Source organism: Tauraco erythrolophus, chromosome 4 (assembly GCF_009769465.1).
Source record: "Tauraco erythrolophus isolate bTauEry1 chromosome 4, bTauEry1.pri, whole genome shotgun sequence".
Classification (NCBI taxonomy): domain Eukaryota; kingdom Metazoa; phylum Chordata; class Aves; order Musophagiformes; family Musophagidae; genus Tauraco; species Tauraco erythrolophus.
Window position 1 is genome coordinate 31,970,966 of NC_141468.1, and position 25,414 is coordinate 31,996,379.

A 25,414-nucleotide genomic window follows, 5' to 3' on the forward strand; every position below is an offset into this window, starting at 1 on the left:
AATGGGGCTCTGAGCGACTTGATCTAGTTGAAGATGTCTGTGCTTATTGGAGGGGGGTTGGACTAGATGACCTTTAAAGGTCTCTTCCAACCCAAACCGTTCTTTGATTCTATGAAATCATCGAAGTTCAACTGCCAGAAAGGCATTAGCAAGAATTTAGTGTTGCTATAGTATTCCAGGACTTAATATCTTCTCCCTCACCCCCACCCCCGCAAGGTGTATATATTAATAAACATATATTTTGATAATTCAAGTATTTACAACCTCCAAGTTTCGATTACTACAAATATGATCAGCTTGTAGTAGTGTAACTTGTTGAAATTTAGGCTACATGCTGGTGGTCAGTGCTGCATCTCCCAGACATAGGGCCGTATACTTTTGAATCAAGCTCTCTATCTTGTTTCCCGTGTTTCTGTAAACTGCTTTGTAATTTTAGCTGTGCTAGTTCCAAGTTTACTGGGCTAAAAAGGGAGTGGAAGTTTTCCTGCCCTTGTATTTTATCTTCCAGTTTTCTTTATTGTCAGTATATCAGAATGGGTGGTAACATCACAGAACATCCTAGCTGCTAAAAGGCATAGCATGGATTGACTCGAGTGGTGGGAGGCAAGGTAGACTAAGTGTCCCTAGCCCTCTCCTCAAGTTAAAATCATCTTCTACATGTTTTTTTTTGAGATCCTACCACTGACAGGAGCTACACAGGTCTTGTTCCATTCTACAAAGTATTCTAAGGAGGTTTTCTCTAGAGTGTTTTGCATCCACAAGATTTACAACCTGGATAATATCATTTTGTCTGTGCCACATCCAGAGTTTCAGTCCCTACAACTGAAATTGTTTTAAGAGCTCTTCAAGTCATGTTTAGAGTATCAACAAAGCAACTCATTAGCTCGTATTTTACAGAGATGTAAATGAACAAGAACGTTCTCTAAATGAAATAATATTTTCTGCTCCTTTTCAATTCTTGGTTCTAAAGGACCTATAATTCTGAGCAAAGCATTCAAAAAAGCAGTTCCTAACAAAAGCTCCTAGTGAGTTCTCTGTAATTATTTTTAAATTAGTGGCTGCTGTCATGACAGTTTAGATTTGCACACTGAAAGCTACAACTATTAAAGATGCTATCTTGATTGTTGTACAATCACGCTGTATTTTGTTACAGTACTAAATAATCAAAATAAATTGGAATTTATTTCACTAGAAAGCTTTTGAGGATAGCTGGCAAACTAAACTCTCTTTTCTTTCTAACAAAGACAGCTACTGTTGATCTTTGACAGCTATCTTCAGCTTGAAAACCTTGTTCCGTATTAATACGCTGCAAGAAATTCTACAGTTCTAAATGTGGTTGGAAAATTAGAAGACTTGTTGTTATAATAGCTGTGTGTGTAACAATTGTAACTCCCAGCTTCCTCAGTGTAAGTGTAAAAACAGTTTTGTGATGAGGAATCATTACTTTGACGCTTAGGTTAGGTACAAATGTTTCTAGAAAAATAAAAGAACAGACAATATATTCATACAAACATTTTCTTGATGCTTGTCCTGATCTCACCTTCTCCTTACTAGCGATTACCTGTGTTGCTTCTGTTACCTGAGGTTCGGTGGGAGCATTGAAGCATCTGTGAGCTGGAGGCAGCTTGCACATAGGTCCCATAGCTGGGGGTACACACTGTGAGCAGCAGCAAGCAGACCAGTGCTTGTACGCGAGTACTGAATAGTGACAATGCAGCCTCTTATCTGTGAAGAAAAGGAGGCCTGCAGAGCTATCCCGTAATGAAACTGTGTAGTGCAGGTAATAGGACACCTGAGCATGCATTGTCATCCCCGACCTGCAAATTACTCCTGGCTCTTTTATCTTGGTTATTTAAAATTTGTGGTTTATAGTTGGTAGGCTCAGGAAGGCTGACCTCCATCAGCTAAGCTTGTTGTCCAGCAGTCTGTCTTGCAGTTGTTTTGCAGCTTTAATTGGCCTTTCCTCCTGCTCCTTGTAATTGTCTCGTTCATGTAATTGATGCTCATTGGATCTCTGTCCTCCGCTCCTGTTCAGCCCTTGGACACTTCATTGCTAGTTGAATTGAAGTCATGAAGCTGCTTCTTTTTCTTTGGTCAGAAACCTTGAGCTGAAATGTGCCTGGTTAGCACTTACATCTGGGGCAAGAAAAGTTTGGAATTTTTATTCTCTCAGCCTATAAATAGTGCTTTTAAGTGCTTTTTGCCAGGTCAAAGCTGAAATTTATTGGCAGGACCATATGAAGAGGCAGGTACTACCAATCCTGTGGTGTGGTTTTGATTTAGCAACCCAGACATTTCAGTTCAGCACCTTTTCCACACAATTTTAAGTTCACTTACCAGACTAAATGTCCCTGCAGAATGTGCACTGAACACTTGCGCTGCACAGGAAAGTTAAGGCTGTGTAATCATCTACATCACTGCAGCTTTATCTTTTTTGTTAAATTCCATGGGACTTCAATTTCCATATAGCTCTAGCCGTCACTTCATAGTAGAAGCTCTTGTAGGAGTACTTTGATCTGTAGGTTTTAATATTTAAAAATCTGGTTTTGATTAGCCAAATAGGTGAAATAATAGGGTGCTAAGTAGTGCCAAAGTGTTGGGGTTAATGAGTCACTTCTGTACTTAGGACAGAATATATTCATAACCTCTTTCAATGCATTGCATTATTGTCTGAAGTAAGAACAAACAGCTTCCCTAGATACACTCTTTGATCCTCACAGTTCTTCTGTTTGTTTCCAAGGACAGCTAATTACTTCCTACTGTCACAGGGACCAACACCATTTTTTTTCTGCTTTGTTATTTGTCATCTCACATCCAATGTATAACTTTCTATGTTACCTATGGTTGGCTGTAATATGTTAACCTCATTTTTTTGATTGAGATAGTGGATAGAAAGTAGCTGTGCCAAGATAAGCAATTTTTTAAGCAGTGAAATGATTCAGACAACACAGAAATGCAACACATGGCTTCTTTAATTTGCTTTTCTCCAGTTTCTGTTGACCTGGCCCATAACCCACATGTCTAGAAGTACCCTTCACATCTAAGGAGACCTAGGTGGATTAGCTTCACAAACATGATTAATGATCTTAGTGTATATAGTTCACTATTCTATAGTCTTTTCTTACCCAGAAAACTCTATGTCAGTCCTAGACAACACTGACTTATAACGGGGTTTGACCCTGTAATGGTTAACAGTGTAACTAACTGGGTGCAGACACTCACATGTTCATTGAAGCCCTGGTGAATTCAGAAAGCTTAAAGTAACTGTCATAACAGGAGTTGGGGGATTGAGATGCTACATGAGAAGAGGCAAAACTGACCTGCCATGTTTTTTAAAGAAATGCTCTCAAATGATCGATCTTTCATACCACACAACTTCGTTATAGGTAGACAGAGTTAGGTTTGTCAATCTTAAAGTTAAGCATCTTTTTTTATATTGTTTTCAGTTGCTTATTCCTATGTCAAACTTCATGCTGAAAATAACCATTGGATGTTTTCACTGAAACAGACTTAGAGAAGGAGACTTTGTGTTTCTCAACATGGAAATAAGCTGGAATAAGTATGTTGCTTTTTTCATCATGTTTTAAGTCTCATCACGTGCGATTGAGATTCAATTCTATAGGCATGTTTTCAACCAGTAATTAAAATCGGATGTACTGTACCATCCAAGATGTGCCTCTCTTGTTTCTGTGTAAATTCCTTACATTTGATCAAGTATTAGACTGTATGAAAATCGCAGTAAACATATATCTAGGAGAGATTTATTTGACTCATGCAGGTACTTTAGCTAAAGATGCCATTTGTACTCTCCAAAGTCTACCTCAGATATTCAGCAGGACTTTGCCTTTCAGTGCTGCTTATGGCTGTAATTGCCCCTCCAAGTGAAAACAAGATAATTTAATCTGTCAGAATTATCTGTCTGGTATACTGGTGAAGGGAAAGATCTCATAAAAAAATGGTGCATGTTCTTGTAATCGAATGTGTAATTACAGTTGCCATAAATTATCAGTTAAAGGAATCTATAGTAGTTCCACAAATTGTTGATGTTTGAATACTTTATAGAGGAAATTTGAATTGGTTTTGCTGGAAAAAGAGCCACAAAAGACTGTTCTAACTTAGTTTTACACAGACAATCTCGATTTTTGGAGAGAGAATTTCTGTTAAGGAAGACTGAAGCAGTGGCTAGAGTGCTTTCTGCACTGAGGAAGTAAAAGTGATTAAGATCTCTCCAGAGTAATACATTGAGAGTGAAATAATTTTTAAATTTGGATTCAAATGCATTTGTCTAGGTTTTTATTATAATTTTCTTTCCTTTTTCCTATCCAGAGTGAAGTTTACTTTCTAAATCTATTTTCTTGTTTACTGTAAGCTATTTTCTGATAAGGCTTTGTGCTTGATTTTTACAACCCCATTGACTTTTTGATTTTATAAGCTTTTACTCGTAATATGTTCATACAAATATTGTGCTAAAGGTTTGTCAGGAGCATGGTTTTAAGTTCTTAACATTCCAGTACACTTACCTGAACTGTGCAAGTTCAATGTAGGTGATTTTCTTACATTTTTATTGCAAATAGTGATCTTTTTTAAACCAAAACTGAAATGTGTACATACAAATCCAGGCACAAGGCCAAATTTAAACCAAAACTTCGATTTTTGTCAAGATTATAAAATGTCAGATATGCTACATATTTTGAGAAAAGGAAGCTGCTGTTATATCTGCCTGATGCAGACTGTACCTTTGATATACATTCTTTTTGATTAATTTTCAAGTCTACTTCAGTTATCTCCCTTCTGCTTTTCTATCAATTTCCATATAAAACATTGTTATTCCTCATATAGCATGAGAGGCTTAGTCTCCTCTTGGATTTAATTTGCCTTGCATGATAATGGAGAAAATCTGGCATTTTCTTTCAATGACGTGGCCCACAGGTCTTAATTTACTCTGAGACATTGAAAACAGAGTAGAGCTTCCTGAATGGATGTAGATCGGGACGAAATTCATCTGAACTATCCTCTCATGACACTGATTACAAACTCTGCCAAGGTTCTGTAAAAGGAGAACAGGACAATATTTGTGGAAGTACATCCTACTCCTGTGTCTTTTTTTCCCCTGTGATTTGATTTCTTCTGGCAATTAAAAAGGAGAAACTCAATGGATTTGGATTTTTTTAAAGCCTTAAAATGCAGACACCATTTTTGAAAGCCTGCTTAACTTCTGTGAAGCTCTGATTACTTCTTTACAAATGCTTTCTTATTTTGCATAGAATCGTAGAATGATTTGAGTTGGAAGAGACCTTTAAAGATCATCTTGGTCATCATCATGCCACATCTTTCATTAGATTAGATTGCTCAGTCCACATCCAACCTGACCTTGAACACTTCTGATGATAGGGCATTCACAACTTCTCTGGGCAACCTGTTCCAGTGTCATTTTCATTTAAATGGTGTACAATTTACTCAGTTTAAAAAGGAAAAAATATACTTTTCAATGAGTTTCATGTGGGCTAGATCGTGAAATTTGTGATGGAAATAAATAGTTATTTGGTTATGTTTCTGTGTAGACTCCATGAAAAATTGAAATAATTCCTTGCTGATAAATCAAAATAATGACTGAATATAGCACAAATGCGTGTAGAATTCAAATTAATCATTAAAGAGAAATTGCTGCAACTGCAAGTTGTGTACTAAAATCAATTATGTAACAGAGCTTCTCTTTTTGATTATTGTGTGTTGTAATTTTTTCTGAATGTAAGACTCATGAAAGTGACCAACTGCCAGCGCTAACTGGAAAGCATCCTACTATAAATGTGTGCTAAGCAAGGGCTCAACATGTTGCATGCTCTTTGGTAACGTACTGTACTAGCTTTGAAAACCTTTAAAAATAAAATATTACTGCAATGTGGAAATAATGAGAATCTAGTAGATTTAAAGGTAATTCTGTGACCTGAATAAACATACAAACAGCTTTACTGATTCAGATCAAGGGCCTGTCTAGCCCAGCATTGTAAACAGAAACCTAAGCAAGCATAAGAACTGGGCATGCATGTGTGCATGTATGGTAATTACCCCCTGATGCTCTCCCAGCCTGCAGCTATTTTCAGCTCAAGGGATTTTCTGAGCTGCTTGTGATCTTCTGTTTTGTATTCTTTAGTGGATCTTCATTCCACAACTTCTCCATTCTTCCTTTGAACTCTTCTATGTTTCTCACATTCACAACATCCTTCCAAAAGATTTCAGTTTGTGTTTCGTTTTTATTTTGGGGTTACTTTTGTAGTTTTTCTTTTACAAGTCTTTTGTCCGTTACCTGATTCACCACCACCTTTCACTTATTTTGAACCTGGTGCCCACCGGGATCCAGAGATTGCTTCAATGATTGCGCACACTTCTTAGTAATTCAGCTCTTTCATCCTTGACTTCACACAAAATTCTTAAGAGAATACCATCTGGTCCTGAAATTTGTTTCTGTTCGTTCTGTCTATCTGTGCTCCAGCCTCTGTCCATAGTTGTTTCAGAAGATAATCGATAATAAGGTAATACAATAGTAGATTTTTTTCTTCCTTTTTTTTTTGTGGGCATTGTTCTTGAGGGCTTGATAATATAGCAGTTTCCTCTTTTACTTTTTTATTTTCTTTTAATTGGCAATGGTTTAGATTGTGCTTTGGAGGAATCATTGAATCATTCAGTGATAGAATAATGTTATAAAAATATTAGAAGACTGTAGCAAGATCACTGCTTCTGGTACTTAAAAAACACTGGAGAAAAAAATGCACATGGTAGAAAAAAGCACATGGTAGAAAAAGTGCAATAAATGTGAAACATTTCTGGAAAGTATCCTGGAAAGTTCAAGGAGGTCAAATTCTTCCTGCACATTAAAATGAAGCTGAAAATTGAAGATGCACTAATTCTTTATCAGTTACATATCTTTTAATTCATTTTACCCACAGTACAAATATCCATCTCATGTTTGACTACTAAACGGTATGCCTGTAAATACGCAAAACTGTCATACTTGATTTCTTTTCAGCAGTGCACAGTGAAAATCTGCTTTATTGAAAGAGGATATTCCTATTATGCTGAACTTGCATTTTGCTAGATTAAAGAATATATTCTCAATTTCTTTTCTACCAAATCTAGAAATTAGAATTTTAGAAGATACTCCTAATTCTGTTGCTCTTCATCCTTCACTTTTCTAGTGTTTCACAAGGAAATTCAATTGCTTCTAAGCAGTTCTAGTAATGTTTGTCCAGAGCTAGATTAGTTTACACTTTTTAGAAATAGATTTATCATCTTCAGACAGAACAGGAGCTTCCCTACCATGCCACTTCAGTCACCACTGATTCTCCCTCTACCCCCTGCCAAATAATCTTTCTTCCTTTCATCAACTATAAACTTTGTGGTTTGTGTCAATCAAAACTAAAATAAAATTACCGTTGACCTCATCCAGAAGATCTGGTTATGGTCTGACAGAATACTTAGCATGTTAGTGTATAAACGTGCAAAGAATTTCAATTTAAACATGCCAGCAGTATTTAGTAACTTGTACACTTAGGTAGTGCCTGAATTGGATTTGTAGTTTGAATGTGTTGATGAAGATTTTAATTTCTCAGAAGTCTTTCCAACAAGCAAAAACTCAGCTAACTAAGCTAATTTTTTGCTAGAAAACTTTGCAACACCCAATCAATATAAAATATGTTGAGATCAGAAAGACAGATTTGAATGCTAGCAATCTGGGAAGCCTGCCCTTCTAACAGAAAGAATATCAACCTCTTCTTTTTTGCTTCTTCAAAGTAATACACTTTCTTTTGAGATCGAGTCTAAAAAAACTTGTAATCGGTTCTTCAAGGACACATTAAATAGACAAATGTAAAGGTTACAAATAAGAGAAATTGCATTAATTTAAGAGAAATTAAATGAGGTGAAGCTAGACACCAGCTTCAGTATAGCTGCAGATGCCACTGTAAAGACCAAAAAGAGCTAGCAGATGAGTAAAAGCTCCTAGAATTGGTTTGGTATGGCAGATAATCTATTGAGCTTTTAGAGGGATGAAACTTTGTTGGTTTTCTTGGTTTATGAAAACAATTATTGTTATTTAAAACATGAAAATACTGATCAATTGTAGGTGTGATACTATCCCTTCTTGAGAAGAGAAGATGGAAGTCCACTGAAGTGCTAAAAGCAAAAAGTAAGGAAGTTGAACTGACTTTTACACACTTTGTGTTTGGTTTGGTTTTTTATAGGTGAAATGAGGAATGATTTATATATTACTGTAGAAAGAGGAGAATTCGAGAAAGGAGGGAAAAGTGTGGCCAGAAATGTGGAAGTGACAATGCATGTCGTGGACAGCAGTGGTCAAATTTTAAAGGTATCTTTGTTGTATGTTTTTCCTTACTGTAGTTAATTTTGATACACTTTTTGAGTTGTAAATCATCTTTTGTGGCATTGTTTGAAGAGCACAAAATTCCTTTGTAAAGGTCATGTTTATCTTTTGTCGCCTTTAGATATTGAAAGTATTTCCTCATTGCTTAAAAACTTTATAAAACACATTTGTTTTATTTTATGATCAATGACATGATTCAGATAAACGCCTATAATTGCCGACCAAATAGCTAATGATTCCATTAAGATGTTGGAAAGCAAGATCAAGTTTTAGAAATTTTTTATTTTGTAATGATTCTTCATAGTAGGTATACATTTCCTCATGTTACACAGAATGTTTTGATAATTTTCATTTTTTTCTCTGATTTTAATAAATCAGAGATGCTTGATGCAAAACTCACCACTGTGTAGCAATAAAAGAATAAATTAATGTTCCTTCTTCAGATTTGATCACATACTGCTGGTGATAGCTTACAAAGAGGCACTGTTTTATGTTTTAATTATTAATAGATGACTGTTTCTCAGATTTTTTTCTGTACCAAAAGATTTCTGTTCACTTTCAACCTTTTCCATACATATGTAGCATATTTTTTTTTCCCTATGTATTTGAAAGTACTTTTTTCACATGTTCTGCATGATGTTGAGCACTGTGGGGTGACAAAATGAAGAAAGGCTAACGCGAATAGTCCGGTGCAAATTACATGTGTGTGTGCATATATGTGAAGTGAGATTGTGTGTGTAAATGCATGACATGCAATGTATGTATGTTTTTATATATATAAAAATATATATACATATGTGTGTGTGTGCATTTATATATATATAGGTAGATATGTAAAAAAATTAAGGATATCGAGATGGAAAGTTGATCCCTTATAATTGCTGAGGAGAAAAGCTACAGCTTACCTTTCCCACAGAGAATTTATAGGTATCCCTCAAGTCAGAAAAGTCTGTTTGCCTACTTTGCTATTAGTGAGACCATCAAGGGTGTTGCCAAGTCAACCAACGCTTTGCTGCTTCCTTATCAGGGAACCCAGATTTCTTTCTTTTTTCATGCTGGGACATATCACTGATAACAGCAGGGTTATAGGCTTATTTTAAAGAACTGAAGATGTTGAGCCTGGGCTGTTTTTGTCTCAGTTGCATTCTTGGTTTGTTGCTTGGGCATAACACCGTATGGACCATACTGTGCCATGAGACCCCACATCACATTTATTGCTTAAGCCTTCCTGATTACCCAGTTTCCCCTATATAATACTTTGGTTCTCATGATTGTGGGTGATTCTTGCCGTTTTTTCTGATCAGTAACTATTAACAATGTGCTATTATTTTTGTGGGTTTAAAGATATTGAGCATTATACCACATGTGGCATTTATTATATGAATGCAAATATTAAGTAGTCTTCCTTGTAAGAACAGTCCTTGATGATATCTTACCAGTGAACTAATTTGCCTTTAATCTCCAATCAATACTTTTTCTTCGTTAGGATTTTATCTCATTTGGCTCTGGAGAGCCACCAGCCAGCGAGTACCATTCCTTTGTGCTTTATCATAACAATGGTCCCAGATGGGCTGAGCTGCTGAAACTTCCTATTCCTGTGGATAAATTCAGAGGAGCACACATCCGCTGTGAATTCCGGCACTGTTCCAGTAAGCACTGTTCACGACTTCTGCTAGTCCTCTCCGTTACAGCTGCAGTCAGCACATGAGTTTCCATAATACCTCAGGAAAAAGACAGCTGCCTGAACTTTCTCTGTGATGCTTTCATGACACAGTTTCTCAGGCTTGCAGCTCTACTTGGTGGAACTCAGTGCTTTGGTAAAACCTAAATCCTAGGAGAAACCAGTCTAGTTTTATTAAATAGAAATAGACAATATTGCAGCTGCAAACATAAACAGAATTTCAGGTGAACTCAAAATGCAAATTTAGAGTTTACCTGGTGAATTATCCAAAATTATACTTGTTCCTTAGTACATGTTTAGCAATCCAAACAAATGGGAAATGTACATAGATACATCATGGTCAATTAACATCACTTTTGTATTGTTTGGTGTTTTTTTTTCTTATAAAATTCCAAAATTCTCTAAACATTCTGAACAATTTTAGGACATGATTTTGAGGTAGAAAATGATGTCAAGGTCTATGTTCTGCATACCAAGGTATGCGAGACAGGTTTCATAGCTATTGTGCTGACCTCTGTCAAGCTTGTAGAGAACGGTAGATAAAATTGTTGTTTGGCTCTTTTTAGTGATATAGATATAGCAAGATTTGATTATTTTGATTACCTTTGTGGAAATTGACACATGCAGTGAATTACAGTATGTTTAGATTTTGGGTACATATACTTCAAAATGTAAGGAACAGGTAATATAGGAAGAAATTTGCATTGATTTCTCTTTAAGATTTCTTTTATGAAATATGAAGTAATAAAGGAAAAATGTCAGTAGTGTGTTTCAAACATTTTTGCGCAATCTTTCCCATGCAATACAAGTTGGATAATTTTGTTATGATTGCCTGCACCACCCCAACTGTGCTAAACCTGGGCTCAAAAGTCATATATACACATTTGATGAAAAAATTGATTGATTTTCAAAAGTGTTCAGCATCCACACTCATTGGCTTTAGTAAGATCTGTGCTATCTCAGTGTTTTGTAGTCTGCTTTATATTTAGGTGATAGATGAGTTTTACAATTTGAGCTTAGGCATCCGAGTTTGAAAATGCTATCTGCTGTCTAACATACATGTAAGGAACAGTGACATCCTCAGTCGTATCTGTAGAGGTAGATGTCTTGTTTGAAAATGGAAGTGCAGTGTAGCCTGAGGCTGACCTAAAATTGAGTAGTAGGTATAAACTAATATAGGGGATAATTGTCACAAAAAAATAACCCTTTTCTCTTCATGTTGGACTGGCTAGTTCACATTTATTTGGGTTTCTTGGCATTCTATATGTTACTAAGACTGAATATTTGGTGGCTTCCATTATTTTTATTAATAAATACCAAATCATTTCAGAATACTGCTTTCTGATTTACAGTGAGATAAAAGAAAGCATTACAGGAGATAATGTGTAAATCTGACAAGAAATTTAAAGTAATCTTAGTCTAACTAGCTGCGAATAACTTCCAGTATGCTTTCTTCTGTTGTATTATATCCATTTATTTTCTCTAAAATGTATAATATTAACTTTAAGTGCTGCTATTTGCATATATATTTCAGCAAAAGAAAAGGGTGAGAAGAAGTTGTTTGGCTTTTCTTTCGTGCCCCTGATGCAGGAAAATGGGAGGACTCTGCCAGATGGCACCCATGAACTCATTGTACACAAGGTAATTTGAATTACTAATCATTAACTGTAATGATTCCTCTGGAACATACTTTGAATGCCCAGAAACATTAGGTTGAGAAATTCTGTATTCATTACCAAATGAGTGATAATCTTGTCACCATCAAAATATCCATTGCTGATTGTTTAATATTAAACTTCCTGTTATAAACTGCAGTCAAATCTACTAGTCATGTGTTTCAGTGCGCTGGTTTTACTAAGTCTTACTATTATGTTACGTTGTATTTATAGTGGATTTCAGAAAGTTAGGTTCAATTAAAACATACAAAGTGAACATCATGATACCCTCTTACTGAATTGCAGAAGTTAGAAAATCAAGCACGCTCATTTATGCAGATTTACTCAATGTTATCATTTTTAGAAACATTTCAGTTTTGTGGAATTTTTGTTTTCACATTTTACAGTTACCTCTTTGTTCAGATCATTTGATATGCTTCCAGATAAATTATAGATTTTAACACCAAAATTTTTAGCTATTCATTTGACATAACCTGTGCAGATTTGTTAGACTTCAATGTCAGCTATGAAGCTATGAGCCAAAAACAAATTTGCAACAGGTATAGTGAAAATTCTTCAATTTCTGGCAAAGAAACAATAATAATTCATATAATTTAGAGATTTGGTCCTTTGTTTTTATGCACTACAGTTATTTTAACTGGTTTGTTTTCACAGTGTGAAGAAAACACAAACCTTCAGGATTCTGGTCGCTACCTCAAACTCCCCTTTTCAAAGGGAATTTTCCTAGGGAACAACAGCCAAGCAGTAAAAACCACTAAAGAGTCCTTCTGGATTACGTCCTTTCTCTGCTCCACTAAACTCACACAAAATGGTAGGATATGTTGATTATTTAAAACATGATGAATTCAAATGAGCGTGATAGCTACAGCCTTTTCCATGCCAAGCAAGCATGGATGTACTCAAAAATAGCTTATGCTCTATCCATTTTACAAACTGGTTTTCTTCATAATTTTTTATATCCAGATGGAAACCAAGGCAGCATGATAAACCACTGATCTTAAGTAGTTCAAGAATGCTTTTTAGATTAACATGATATTGGAATCAAATGCAGCACTCTTGGAATCAACTATCAAAACCCAGCTGCTTTACAAAACCTCTTAATCTGTTTCTTGTAGAGTTTTTATGAAATACTTATTGTGGGCTTTAGGCTGTGGCAATTTGGTTTTAATTAGGCATATATTGCTTTTTTGTTGTATCACTTCTCTTCCTTAAAGCCCACAAACATTTGCTACTACTTAAAACAATCTTATACACTGGATATAAGGAGCAGAAGACAGAAATATGTGTTTGTGGTCTTTACCATTGCTCTGTATAAAATTCCTGAGATTCTTGTTTATTTGCCATATTAAATACAGTTTATAACTGAAACTGTTTTCCACAAATTTGTACATATTGTGTATTTGCTTAGTATTGTGTTTCTGACCGTTCTTTGATATCCCCAGTTTTATATTATTTTTTCTGAGCTATGACAGTTTTAAGGTCTTGCTTAGTGCTCTCTTGTGTGTGAATGACTGTCTTTACCCTTCTTATATGTATGATAATAAAATTGCTAATTGCTTGCAAATTGATTGTAAGTGTTTAACAACTAGAGCAGCTTTTTAAATTGAAATAATCGTCTTAATTTTCACCATTTAGTAGCAAGTGTCCAAAATAGAATATGTGCAGATAGTAAGTGATCTATTTCACTGTGCACGTCCGTTCAAAGCAATAAAAGTTAGCCAGTAAAAGATTTTCCCAAAGGTTGCTAATAGGCAGTCAGAGACTGAATTTGCTTCATTTAAAGGCCTTGATTTAGGAAATCACATTAATCTACTGGTACTTAACACATGTATGAAAGTGCTGCCTGGAACTTACATGTCTCACTGATAAATAGCTGCGCTATTGTCTGGGGTTATAATACTAATTTATGTTCACAGTACAGGAGTTATTTTGTACTTAATGTAAATAGATGTGTGACATAGGGCATACAATTTCCTTTTTTTTTTTTAAGCATACTCTGAGTAATAGGGTGTAGAATATCTGAATAATATTGATCCCCTTTTCAGCTTTGAAAGAGTTAACAATTATTTCAGCAGTACTTCAGAGGGTGGAAATATTTTCAATAGACAGGCTCATATTTTGTCCAAGAATCTTCTTTGGGAAGTTCATCTTGGTGAGTTTCCAAATCCCCATTCTTTTAAACAAAAATTTGCCAAAACCTATTGCATGCTCAGAAAGTGAACATAGAGCAAAGCATGTGGATATTTGGTCATGTGAGCATTACTTCAGTTATCCCTGAGAGAATGTAGTGTATTTATTAAAAAATACAGGAGTAAAACAATCTGCATACATATTTTTTTAGGAAACATTTGTATTTTTGAAAATTGCTGATTATTTTTTAATCCGTTTTTAAGTTTGGAGATTTTTCTGGAGTTCTCAAAGATCTGTCTGTGTCTACAAGCAGCAGTGTCCAGCCTGGAAGTGGATTGAAAATTATGCTATTGATCTGGCCGTGTGGTGGGGGAGGAACCCAAACCCAGACTCGTAAAGGGTGTGACTGAATTAGGCCACAGCTTTACTTGCTTGCTGGGAAATTTTATTCGGCTGTCATTCTCTTATTGATTGTTCCCACATGCCATCAGCTCTCATGCATATTAAAATTATGGGGACTGGGGGAAGGAGGCTGACTCCCAGTTGTTGGGATCTATAACTTCCTTACCCTGGGTAATTTGCAGGGGTTTTTAGGATTGTTTCCAAACAATTTTCAGAGACCTTCTAACCAGGGGAATCTGTGTGTTCATCAACATATCTCATAAGAATGCGTCCTTATCTAATCTGTCTGCCAGTTAGCTTTTCCTTAGCTTGACTTTTGATCCTGGATAGTTAATCAGTTAATGTTAGCAAAAAAGTATACCAGCTTTTGTATGTTACATTCTTAGCTGGGTAGTTTTATTTCATTATCTTAAGAAAAAAAAAAACAAAACACAACCAAAAAAGAGAACATAGTATTTTTCTACTAAGTGGTTATCAATACAGTCTTACTTAGTTTTTGACATATAGGAGGGGGGATCTCTGCCTGCCAGAGACTCAGGATCCATCCAGCAAGTCAGAATATTTTAGCAAGTTGGCATCCACTCATTTCGCAGCACTGATCAGCACATCCCCAGTAAGCAGCTGTTCATCAGCAGAGCAACATGCCATACAGCATGTCTATGGCAAGGCAGAGGTATAATCCATCTATTTCCATTTTAGAAAAGCCAAACTAGTGCTTAATAAAAGAAAAGTAACAGGAGGCAGCTTCCCGGAGTGACCCCAGTTTGGAGGGAGTGTTGGAAACCGCAGAAGCAGCCTGTTGAAAGAGGAACGCAGACCGCCAGTTCTGGAATTTTGCTTTTTCCTTTTGAAGTGCAGTAGTGCTACACCAGGCCAATTTCTGATGTTTCAAGATTTATAGGAGAGAGTTGGAAAGATCAACCCAAACCACTTCCTTATACACGTGATTCTGAACCTTTTGTTAAACCTAGCACTTTGAATTTAAACTACAGACTTTGAGAAGGGATGTGTTTTGTTTGTTAGGAATGGTAGGTCAGATGTAGCCTACTTTTCATGTACAAATCTGATCATGAGTAAGAGAAGACACTGGAAATGTTTTTGTTCTTCAGCAGCATTGACTTTCTCCCTTTTCCAAAAGTGTGTTTTCCTAGTGGACCTATTTTGGGGGATAATTTTATAGTCTCATTTCTCTTAATATATGACACATTGCTGTCCCTTCCCCTTGTGATTCACGTGTCAGATTTTCTGTTCATGTCATTTATGCTTGGGCTGTTTGCTAATGTTATCTCAGCAATGTCTTTCCTCCTTAGCATTTTCCTTGAAATAAGTTCTTTGAAGTGAGTGCCTGACATTTGCTTTCTCTTTCTTTTTTAATCCCCCAACAAATCCCTAATATTGAGTGTCAACTGTCTTCCTACCAAGTTCCTCCAGCAAACCTGTGAAGAAATATTTTTCCTGCTATCGACTGACAGCATTAGCTAGTCTCGCTACTCCTCAACCTAGGTTGAGGCTTAAACAAAATAAAGTGTATACGTCCATGTAATTATCTAAAAAATAACTGCAAGTCACTGGATTTCTAATGCTTGGTTCTTGAAAACTCCTGACAAAAGGAATAATAAGACATATAATTTGTCCTTGATCTTAGGGATGTGTGTGTGGGACCCTTCAGCACTCTTAGTGCAACTCAAGGATCTTTTTTAATCCAAACCATTCCATACTGGCACAGGGTGAAGCGAAGCAAAAAAAAATGTATAAACACATAAAAGCAATTTGTGCCCACCAAAATCAATTAAGACAGTAAAATATTAGTGGAATAGCATGTAGGATGTTTGCCATTAGCACCTCTGGCAAGATTTGAATATAAGTGAAGATTTATTTAATGTTATTAAAGACAGAAATATTACTTCATTTGTTGTTGTGAGAGAGAGGAGATTTCCTGAAGCAAACTGGGAAAAAAATGACACAAAGATGGGTGTGGCTCAAATGTTACTGAAATGTGAAAACAGCCTGTGGTAGAAAGCATCCAAATAGTTGCTAAATCAAGAGGGAAACTCGCTATTGGCTTATGAGTTTGAGAAATACCAGGAACATTTCAGAAGAACGGGATCCTTCTAAGACAATGCTGGACAGTGATCAGTTAGACAGTAGTTCAGCTTAAACTGATGGAAGGGTTGGACAATAGGTTAAAGTTTTCTGCTTCAAACGGCCAGGCTTTGAGAAATTCTGGAAAGCTGGTTAGTGAAACATGGTAGTTGTAAACTTGAATGTAAAGGAGCTTTAGGATTTCTGTAATTCAACAGTACAAAAGTATATGGAACTTTTACTGAATAGAGCTTGATAGGAGTGCTGCAGACCTGAGTGAGTCACGGGCAGAAAATGTGAGGAGTAAGCAGAGAACCTGCAACAGAAGGGAGGAAAATAGCGGCAACGTGTCAGAGTTCAACACGGGTCAAGATCAAGTGGAAACTGCTGAAAAAACAGGCCAAATTTACAAAACTCTATTTTAGGATATTGAATGGTATGGGACATGAAATTCCCAATCTCATAGCAAGGTGGTTTTTTTAGTACACCTCTGAAGCTGAAAGCAATAACATATGACTGAAGAGTAATAAATAAAGTACTTAGTTTAAGACAGGTGGAAGAGCAGATACGTTAACTGGACCATTACCCTCCGATGAATTTTATGCAAGTATTTACAAGAAATCATGGATGAAAAAATGGACACGTAGCTAAATGGAATGTGCTGTATGATGAATTTATCAAAGGCACATCATGCCAGAATAAACTTCTTAATCTTTCTGTTCAAAGTTTTTTTTATTACTATTCTTCAGAGGAAACGTAGCAGATCTAAACCATCTGGACTTCAATACCACACCACAAGGGAAATTAGAAAAGATACAGATTAGAATAAGAATTTCAAAACTGGTAAATGAAGGCTAAAAGGGAATGAGCAGATTGCGCTGTAGTGGAAGGAATTTCTTTCCTGAGTGGAAAGAAAATACTACTAGATCTTGAAAGATTAGGCCTGGGATTGATCTCTCTTTTAAGAGATGGAAGGGGGCAGAGGTGGGAGTTACTTCACCAAAACTTGAAACGCTAGAGAGCCTGTTAATGATATTTGCTGCTATTATGTAGTTGAGAGTGCATCGGTTGAGAGAGGCAAAATACAAATATGATACAAGCAAAGCAAGGTAACTTTTATTTAAACAATTAATAAGAAAGAGTAGAAATTAGATCAAATCTAATGGTACAAAAGGCAGGATCATACCCTAATGGAGACTCTCAGGGATTCTGCTGTAGCCAGGGAGCCTGAACAGTATTCAACAGGAGAAAGACCTATTTGTGTTACCAATATGATGTCTCTAAAAACCCTCCCAAATTCTAGAATGTATATATCAGGTGTTTACAGCAGACATATGAGCTTGCTAATGATATAGAAAACAGTGAAGTAATCTCATTTGTAATGTAGTTACCATTTTGGTCAAGAAAGCTGAAGGAGAATGAATTACAACTGCAAAAAGTGTGAAGACGCTCAGCTGTGTTTTACCTCAGAGGAGTTTATTTTCCAGAAGAGATTGCGTTGCTTACTAATAAAGCAGGATTTTGGAGTCATTGTGCTTGTTCCATAAAAAAGCATAGGAAGATAAGTATTTTAAATACAGTCTCCTAATTAGTAGTTCGAATATTTGTAGCTGTCAGAGGATGGCTCTGGAAGACATCCTTCAATGGAACGAGAGACAGCAAAATAGTTTTCTTAAAATGGTAGTTGACAAATACCTGAACAAGGTTGCATGATACAGTTGCCACAGGAAACTGATTTTATTGACTCAGTATCATGTTCTTATGTTTTTATTGGAGGAGCAATTATGGGATGGAATGAAAATTTGTCGTTGGGCAGATCGTATTATAACAAATCTTGAGATGTTTTGTTTTAATGATGCCAAGTTTTGCTGAGTGAACTGTGATACAAGATTTAAAATCAGAAATGCTGCTTTGCTTCCAACTGTAATCTTGCATTTTGTTTTTGCAGGAGATATGCTTGACCTTCTGAAATGGAGAACCCACCCAGAAAAAATTGCAGGTTGCCTCTCAAAATTGAAAGAAATTGATGGTTCAGAAATAGTAAAGGTATATACCTTTCCATCCTTTTAGATAATATGAGGGAAATAATATATTTACATGTCACAAAATTGCTTATTTAATAACAAACTGTCTCTTATTCTCTCCAATCAGTTTCTTCAAGATACACTAGATACTTTATTTGGGATTTTAGATGAAAACTCTCAAAAATATGGATCAAAAGTATTCGATTGTTTGGTAAGTTTCGTTCTGTGATGATGCTTAACACTATTTAAGAATGAATTAAAAAAAAAAAGCTTGCTTTTTTTTCTTTTTCCCTCACATTTAGGTTCACATAATAAATTTACTACAGGACAGCAAGTTTCACCACTTTAAGCCAGTAATGGACACTTACATTGAAAGTCATTTTGCAGGAGCACTTGCATACAGGTGAAGTCTGTACTTTTTCTATCTGATTTGAATACTGACAATTATTGGTAAACTGAGCAGAATCAATCATTAGCTTAAATTAAACGATGTCACTAGAAATAAAATGCAGTGCTTGTGTGAATGCTCAGATTTAGGCCATTAAGAAAGAGTAAAATAAGTTACCAGAAGGGTTACTTGCTAATGCTCTAATATTGGCTTCATTTTTAAATCTTTTTCTTCAGTGGATTGCTTTACTTGAATTACTTCGAAAAGCAAAGGAACCTTAACATAATCCAGCTGCAGCTATGTTCACTGTCTGCGTAGAGCAGTGAACTAATAAGCATCACCGACTCTGCTGTGGTCTCTGTATTTATTTGTGATCTAGACTTCCATTAAAACCAGTGCAGTTTGATGAGGCTGTAGACCAATGCATGGCATAGCAGCAGGGGTAATCCGTGCTGCCAGGGACTCTTCTGGCTTAACTGAGCTTGTGTGTCCCTGTTAAAATCATTCTACTGCATATGTAATACCGGTATTGTTTCCTGTTTGTCAGAGACCTACTAGATGGCTTTCAGCACACTGAAAACTAAGTGTAATACTGGGCCTGTTGTGATTAGTGAAATCTAGTCATATATTTTTTGTCACTGTTTCTCATATGAGAGCTATTGGTTTGCATTTTAAATGCAAAGTTAACACTTCTCCCACTTCTGTGTTATAATACTTTCTGATGTGCTATTCTAGAGATCTTATAAAAGTACTGAAGTGGCATATTGATCGAGTCACTGAAGTGGAGCTGCACGAGCACATACAGGAAGTACTAAAGGTAATAAAAATCGTTGAAGGCAATTACATATTGGAATGATGTATTCATAAAGTACCAACAGGTTTAACTTAGGAAATGAAGCAGAGTATATAGAAATGATGAAATGATAGTACTAATTCTAGGGAGCTGGAGACTTTCTTAGTGCAGTCAGTTTATTCATGGTTCTCTTTTGCCAGTAAGTTGATCAATGGAGATTACTGCCACTAGACTCTGGAGCTCTATGTTCCTTACTGAATAAGGATAAACATGAGTAGGTGTTAGAAATCAAATATAGAGTGGTATTAACATCTGTCGTATAACTGAATCTAAATGGCAAAAATGCATGCTGACTTAATGGTTCAATCCTGACACCAGGGAATTCTACTGAAAACAGTGGGTTTGGTTACTCTCGTTTCCCTGTTTTGTGTCATCAAAAAAGCACAGCCTGGAGTCAGGTGGAGTCGTACAACACAATAATCCCATTTGAGACTGGTTCTACAATCTGGAAATAATATATCAACATGGTACCCTTCTTTGCCTTTCTATTCTGCTGTTAACTTTGGTGTCTTGATATTAAGAAAGGGCTGTATTTTTAACTTATGTTCCAACAATTTTGCACCTTAATTTAAGCTTTTTTTTGTATTATCTGGTTAACAGTTGAAAAGAAGGCAACTTTTACCAGGCAGAGAAATTCCAAGACCAGCTCAAAAGTTCGAGCCCATTTCTAATATTGGCCTTGTATGTTCATGCAATAGGTGCTTCTGTAGCCAGAGGCATCCAAGAGGTGGGGGGAGGGCAGTGATGAGATTTGCAGTTTTCCTTTTGTTAAAAGAACAAGTGTTCGCTGGTTTGTAGAGATTATGAAAAATAAGGGAAGAACATTTCTTGAGTATGTGGTTTTGAAATGTTGGTAGTGTTTCAATGGAAAGATTTTTCAAAATTAAATAATAAGGTGTCCTGTTTCAGACCTTTGTCATTATTTGAATGATGTAATCACTGCATGTGTTCTATTTAAAGATGAGCTGGTTCGTTTTTGTGAGTTATTTCTGATTTTGACATTTGTAGGCACAGGAATATATCTTTAAATATATAGTTCAGTCTCGAAGGTTATTCTCTATTGCCACTGGTGGACAAAATGAGGAGGAATTTCGCTGCTGTATTCAAGAGCTTCTTATGTCAGTACGCTTCTTCCTTTCCCAAGAGAGCAAAGGAGCTAGTGCTTTATCCCAACTACAAGTAAGTTTTCAAGCATGCCTTGCTTATTGCTGTCTTCCTTGTCTAATATAGAAAGTGTATGCCTGTCCTTACCTATATTCCCAGGAAAGAAAATGTGGTTCTGGTAAAATGTCATTTTCAGCTCATCTTCATACCTTTTGTCCTATAGTGTGAAATTTTCATACCAGCAGCTTCTAACTATGCTTCACATAGAAAATCCTAAATCTAGTATTTAATTTTGAATTATATTATAATTATAATAATTATATTGCTGGTGCAAATAAAGTCATTTCTCTGTTTTGGGCATTTTACAGCTTACTTTAACCACTTTGGAACTGAAGAATTTGAGCCATGCAAAAAACTATCAGAATTTTCATGCTTTACAGAAAACTTTTAGGTCTTGATGTTTTAATATGTTTTAATACTCAGTTGGTATCTTTATTTCAGTTGAGACTACTAAAATGGATTAGGGCTAAAGCGCAGGAGATAACTCTCTGCATTAAGTGCCATAGATTTACTGACTTCTACAGCTCATAGATATGTTGTCCTCTTCTCCTGTTTTTGTAACTAAAGGTGTTTAAGACTTGTTACAAATTGTTAATTTCTTAAGCTCTGTAGGAAATTGTTCTTCCAAGAAATTGAAAAATCAGAAAGAACAGAGTGGAGAGGTGGTTTTTCCATCTCATATCGTGTAAGCAGGTGGAGTGAAAAGATAATAGCAAAATTATTTAAACAACCACATTTGGAATTCTGCTTCAGTATCTTTAACCTTGTATGTCATCTGTTCTGACACCAGTGTGAAGAAGATAACTCATAACTCTGAGATATGAGTAGCTTTTCTTAATCAGCAGGATTTGGAGAGGAAGAAGGAAATGTCAGTTCTAGCTTCCTTTCTCTCGTATTGTCCTCCTTTCTTTTCCAGTGTTTTGTTTTCATATTCATTATTCTCACTGATGAATTTCGAACCCTATTTTAGGATTGTTGAAGTGAACCAAGACTGCCAGTGCTGTCTCACTCCAAAATAAAAATGTTCTTTATTTGAAAAAGTTGAAGATATGGAGGCCCTTATGTTACTTATCTTAAAATAAAGCAAACCAAAACAACTCCACTCAAATCTTGTTGTTCTGATATCAGCTGGCTTCTGTTCTCCTTTCAAAAGTTTCCTCTCACACATAGGTTGTGAAGAATCTGTAAAGTATAAATATTTTTGTGCTATGTAGAACTTCTTACTTTCACTTTGTTCTGAGAGAAATGAACAGTCGTTAGATAATGCTTAAAGGAAAATAGTTACAAGTGCGAGCCCATTAATAAATGTGAGGATATTTCTTCTGAAAATATGATGATTTTTAAAGCTACTGAATACTCTTGAAATGTAAAATCAGGCATTTTTCTACAGTTATTTAAATTTCTATAGTTATTTAAATTCTATAAATGTCAAAACTATACTGCAATATCTGACTGTCCGTTTTTGCCGTTTCCCTCTAGGCTGTGTTTCTCAGCTCCTTCCCATCGGTGTACTCTGAACTTTTGAAGCTCTTTGATGTAAGAGAAGTGGCAAATTTGGTTCACGATGCTCTGGGCAGCTTGCCAACAGTCGTGCAAGGGGATGAGTCCCTTCAAGCTGTTAAGCTGCAGAGCATTGGGAAAACTGTAGAGAGTCACCTGTACACAAACCCAGGTAAGGTTACCCTGGGCTGGCTGCAGGTAAGGAACTCAAGTTGTGTGCTTGGTACGCGGGCCAACAGGCGCCGAAGGGAATACTGTCGCTCGGAGTACTGCTTCCTAAGGAACAATTCTTGAAGCACCGCTCTGTGTAAGCTGCTCATTTACAAGAATACTGTTTGTTACATTTGGTGGTTTGTTTTTTAGACACAAAGACTCTGAAAATACGGTTTTGTTTTGACCTACTGCTGGCATTATGTCTGTGAACAAAGTTTGCCTTATACTTTTTCAGTAATTATAAAGGAAAGAGCTTTACTAAATTGCTTATTAATTTTTCTTTTTTTCTCTCCTTTGGGGACAGTTCAGCAGATTTTCACTTATCCATTAAGTCTTATTTGTGTAACTCTTGCTAGTTCAGCACTTTTGATCCTCCATTTCTTAAAGTAGCATAAAAAACCTACAGAAATACAAGTGATAGTTGGTACATAAAGCATATAACAACATAGTTATTTGCTATGTGGAAGAAAAAAACTGCTGCGTGATGGTGAGCCTGACATTCTTTTTTTCTATTCTAAGCGAAACTCTTAGAAGTGACCAAATATTAAATTTTAGATGAACTAATTTTGAAATAAAAGAATTAAAATAGAAGAGATTTAAAGAATTTTAACAAGTGTTAATTTACTCACCAAAAGCCCTCTTGAGAGCTGTTTGCATATTGGCTGATGGAGTTCAGTAGAAATACCATCTCAGGTGTTCAAGATAAACACATTATAATGGTGAAGACTGTGCAAAAAACGCCAGGATATGCATAAATATTTTGAGATGCTGCAAAATAAAGGAAGAGATACTAGAACTACTTTTTTTTTTTTAAAAAAAAATGTTTTCAGTTTTTGTGCTTTAAAAGTATGAGCTCAAAGAAATGGGTAAGAAGTATTGGATCCTGGTTACTTTGCTTCATTCTGGTTGCAAAAACAGATTACCCTTTCCCTTCTGAACCTCCACGGTGATCTCTTCCAGAACAGTTAGTTCTCCCTACAGACGATTTATCAGACCTTTGGTACTCTGGGTAGATGATGACATATTCATGGAACAATTTTAAGGATGCTCTAACTTATATTTTTCATTTTACATACTACTTAGAGACCAGGTAGCATCGTTTCCATTTTCCTCTCATTATCTCGGTTAGGGCAGCCTAACCAGAAGATCCAAATGAAGGAATGTGATTAGAGTTATTTAATGCCATGTAAGGGACTCTTGGAGACTTTCTTGGAACTGCGAATCTACTTTCAGCCATATGACAATTTTTTTTTTGTTTGCTTCCTTTTGTAAAAGTGTTAGGATTTTCTTAACATCTGGTTTCATTATTAAGAAGTCATGTGAGTTGGTTTAGCTATAAAAAACAAGGAAAACTACATGTTAAATTTTACGTGGAGTGTGGGTTATACACAAATAGAATATAAACTTCTTAGACCACAGGGAAACTGATGTGAAAGATGTGAGGCAGTAATATAATAAGCTCCCAATGTCCATGATAGGAAGCTCAGGCAAACATTTGTACAGTAAAATTTCAGTCATCATTAAGTTGAAGGGTCTTGTGGAGATGAGCATCTTGGTCTCTTTGCCCTTGATGTTTTATGTCTTTAAAATAGAAAAAATGTTAGTAGACTTTCCCTCAGTTAATCCCTAGAAGGAAGTCCTTTAAAAATCCTCCTGGGAAAATAAATATTGCACTAGACAATATTAATATGCAGAGTAAACTGTACATCCTAATGTGAAGTTGAGGCTTGCTGCTGAGGAAATAATTGATTTCTGTCTCCCAAATGAAGATGATGAATGCTACAAGCTGTGGTGCTAGCTGGCACATTGGAACTAGATGGAACGCAGGAAATAGCTATTTATTCAAACATCTGACAGTGAGGAGGGCACTTATTAGATAACATTTTCTGTTATCTGGAGCTTGCTTGGAAACAAGTAAGAGTAGTTTAGCATGGGAGTTTTATGCATTTTGTGCTGCAAGGGCCTGAACAACTAACACATTAGCTCTCACTGCTGCAGAAATCAGCTGACACTAAAGCTATGTTTTTGCTAAAATTGGGAGATACATTTGGTATATTGTTGAAAACAGAAACATCAGACGTGCAGGGGTTGGTTTAAGCACAGATGTTTAGTACAATTTCAGATATATTCAATGCATCTGGTCTCTACCTGCCTTTCTAGAGAATGTAGGTTATATATTGTATTTACTGATCATGTGTGGATAGGATGTCTGAAATTGCTCTGTATTGAGGCTTTGATATAGCCTGCTTGGAACCTTTTTCTATTTCGGTGATTTTAAACTTCAGCACTTCCAGTAGGTAACAACTACAGAGATGTTAAAAGATGTCAACAGCAGTTATCTGCCTAGCTCCTGTGAAAAGTTAGTGGGTGTTAAAAGACTCACTTTATTTCTATTTTTGCACATTTATTTCTACATCTTTGTAGTACACTACACTGGATGTCTAAAAAGAAACAGATGATAGTTTTCCTGCTGGTAAAGACTAGCAGTATTTTTTTTCCTCTTGGCCTTTCTTCCAGTCTTCTGTTTTTTTTGGGTGTTAACTCTTTGGATGCATCCCTGTTGATACTTGTAGAATGGCCAAATTGATGATCTGCATATGCCTGTACCTAGAAATTTTCTATCTTTGTCATTTCCAATACATCAGTAGCGTAGCACTCTTCTTTGTTGTCTTTTTCGCATTAAATATTATATAGCTTGCTTTGGAGAAGAGTTAAATCTGTTTTGCTGGAAATAGTTAAGGCCAATAACAGAGAAACACATCTTGAACCATGTCCTTCTTGACATGATTCAACAGGAATTAGCAGAACACCAGTAGTTTTTTTACTCCAAGGGCACTACTTTGAGCTTGCAAATTCAATAGCTATGAAAATGTGAAGTGTGTAACTGGAATGTCTAGGTTCCTTTCTCCAAAGAGGATGAATCT

General features: G+C 35.9%; 1 protein-coding gene across 1 annotated transcript in view; it reads left to right on the top strand.

The window, feature by feature from the left end:
- Window positions 1-25,414, top strand: part of DOCK4 (dedicator of cytokinesis 4) — a 261,513-nt gene that overhangs the window by 160,649 nt on the left and 75,450 nt on the right. Inside the window, exons 14-23 of the mRNA XM_086609922.1 lie at window positions 8,238-8,362; window positions 9,864-10,026; window positions 11,593-11,699; window positions 12,389-12,545; window positions 18,297-18,394; window positions 18,500-18,583; window positions 18,675-18,775; window positions 19,496-19,577; window positions 20,622-20,792; window positions 22,257-22,449. Of these exons, the coding sequence (XP_086466048.1) occupies window positions 8,238-8,362; window positions 9,864-10,026; window positions 11,593-11,699; window positions 12,389-12,545; window positions 18,297-18,394; window positions 18,500-18,583; window positions 18,675-18,775; window positions 19,496-19,577; window positions 20,622-20,792; window positions 22,257-22,449 (1,281 nt within the window). The remainder of the gene's footprint in view (window positions 1-8,237; window positions 8,363-9,863; window positions 10,027-11,592; window positions 11,700-12,388; window positions 12,546-18,296; window positions 18,395-18,499; window positions 18,584-18,674; window positions 18,776-19,495; window positions 19,578-20,621; window positions 20,793-22,256; window positions 22,450-25,414) is intronic.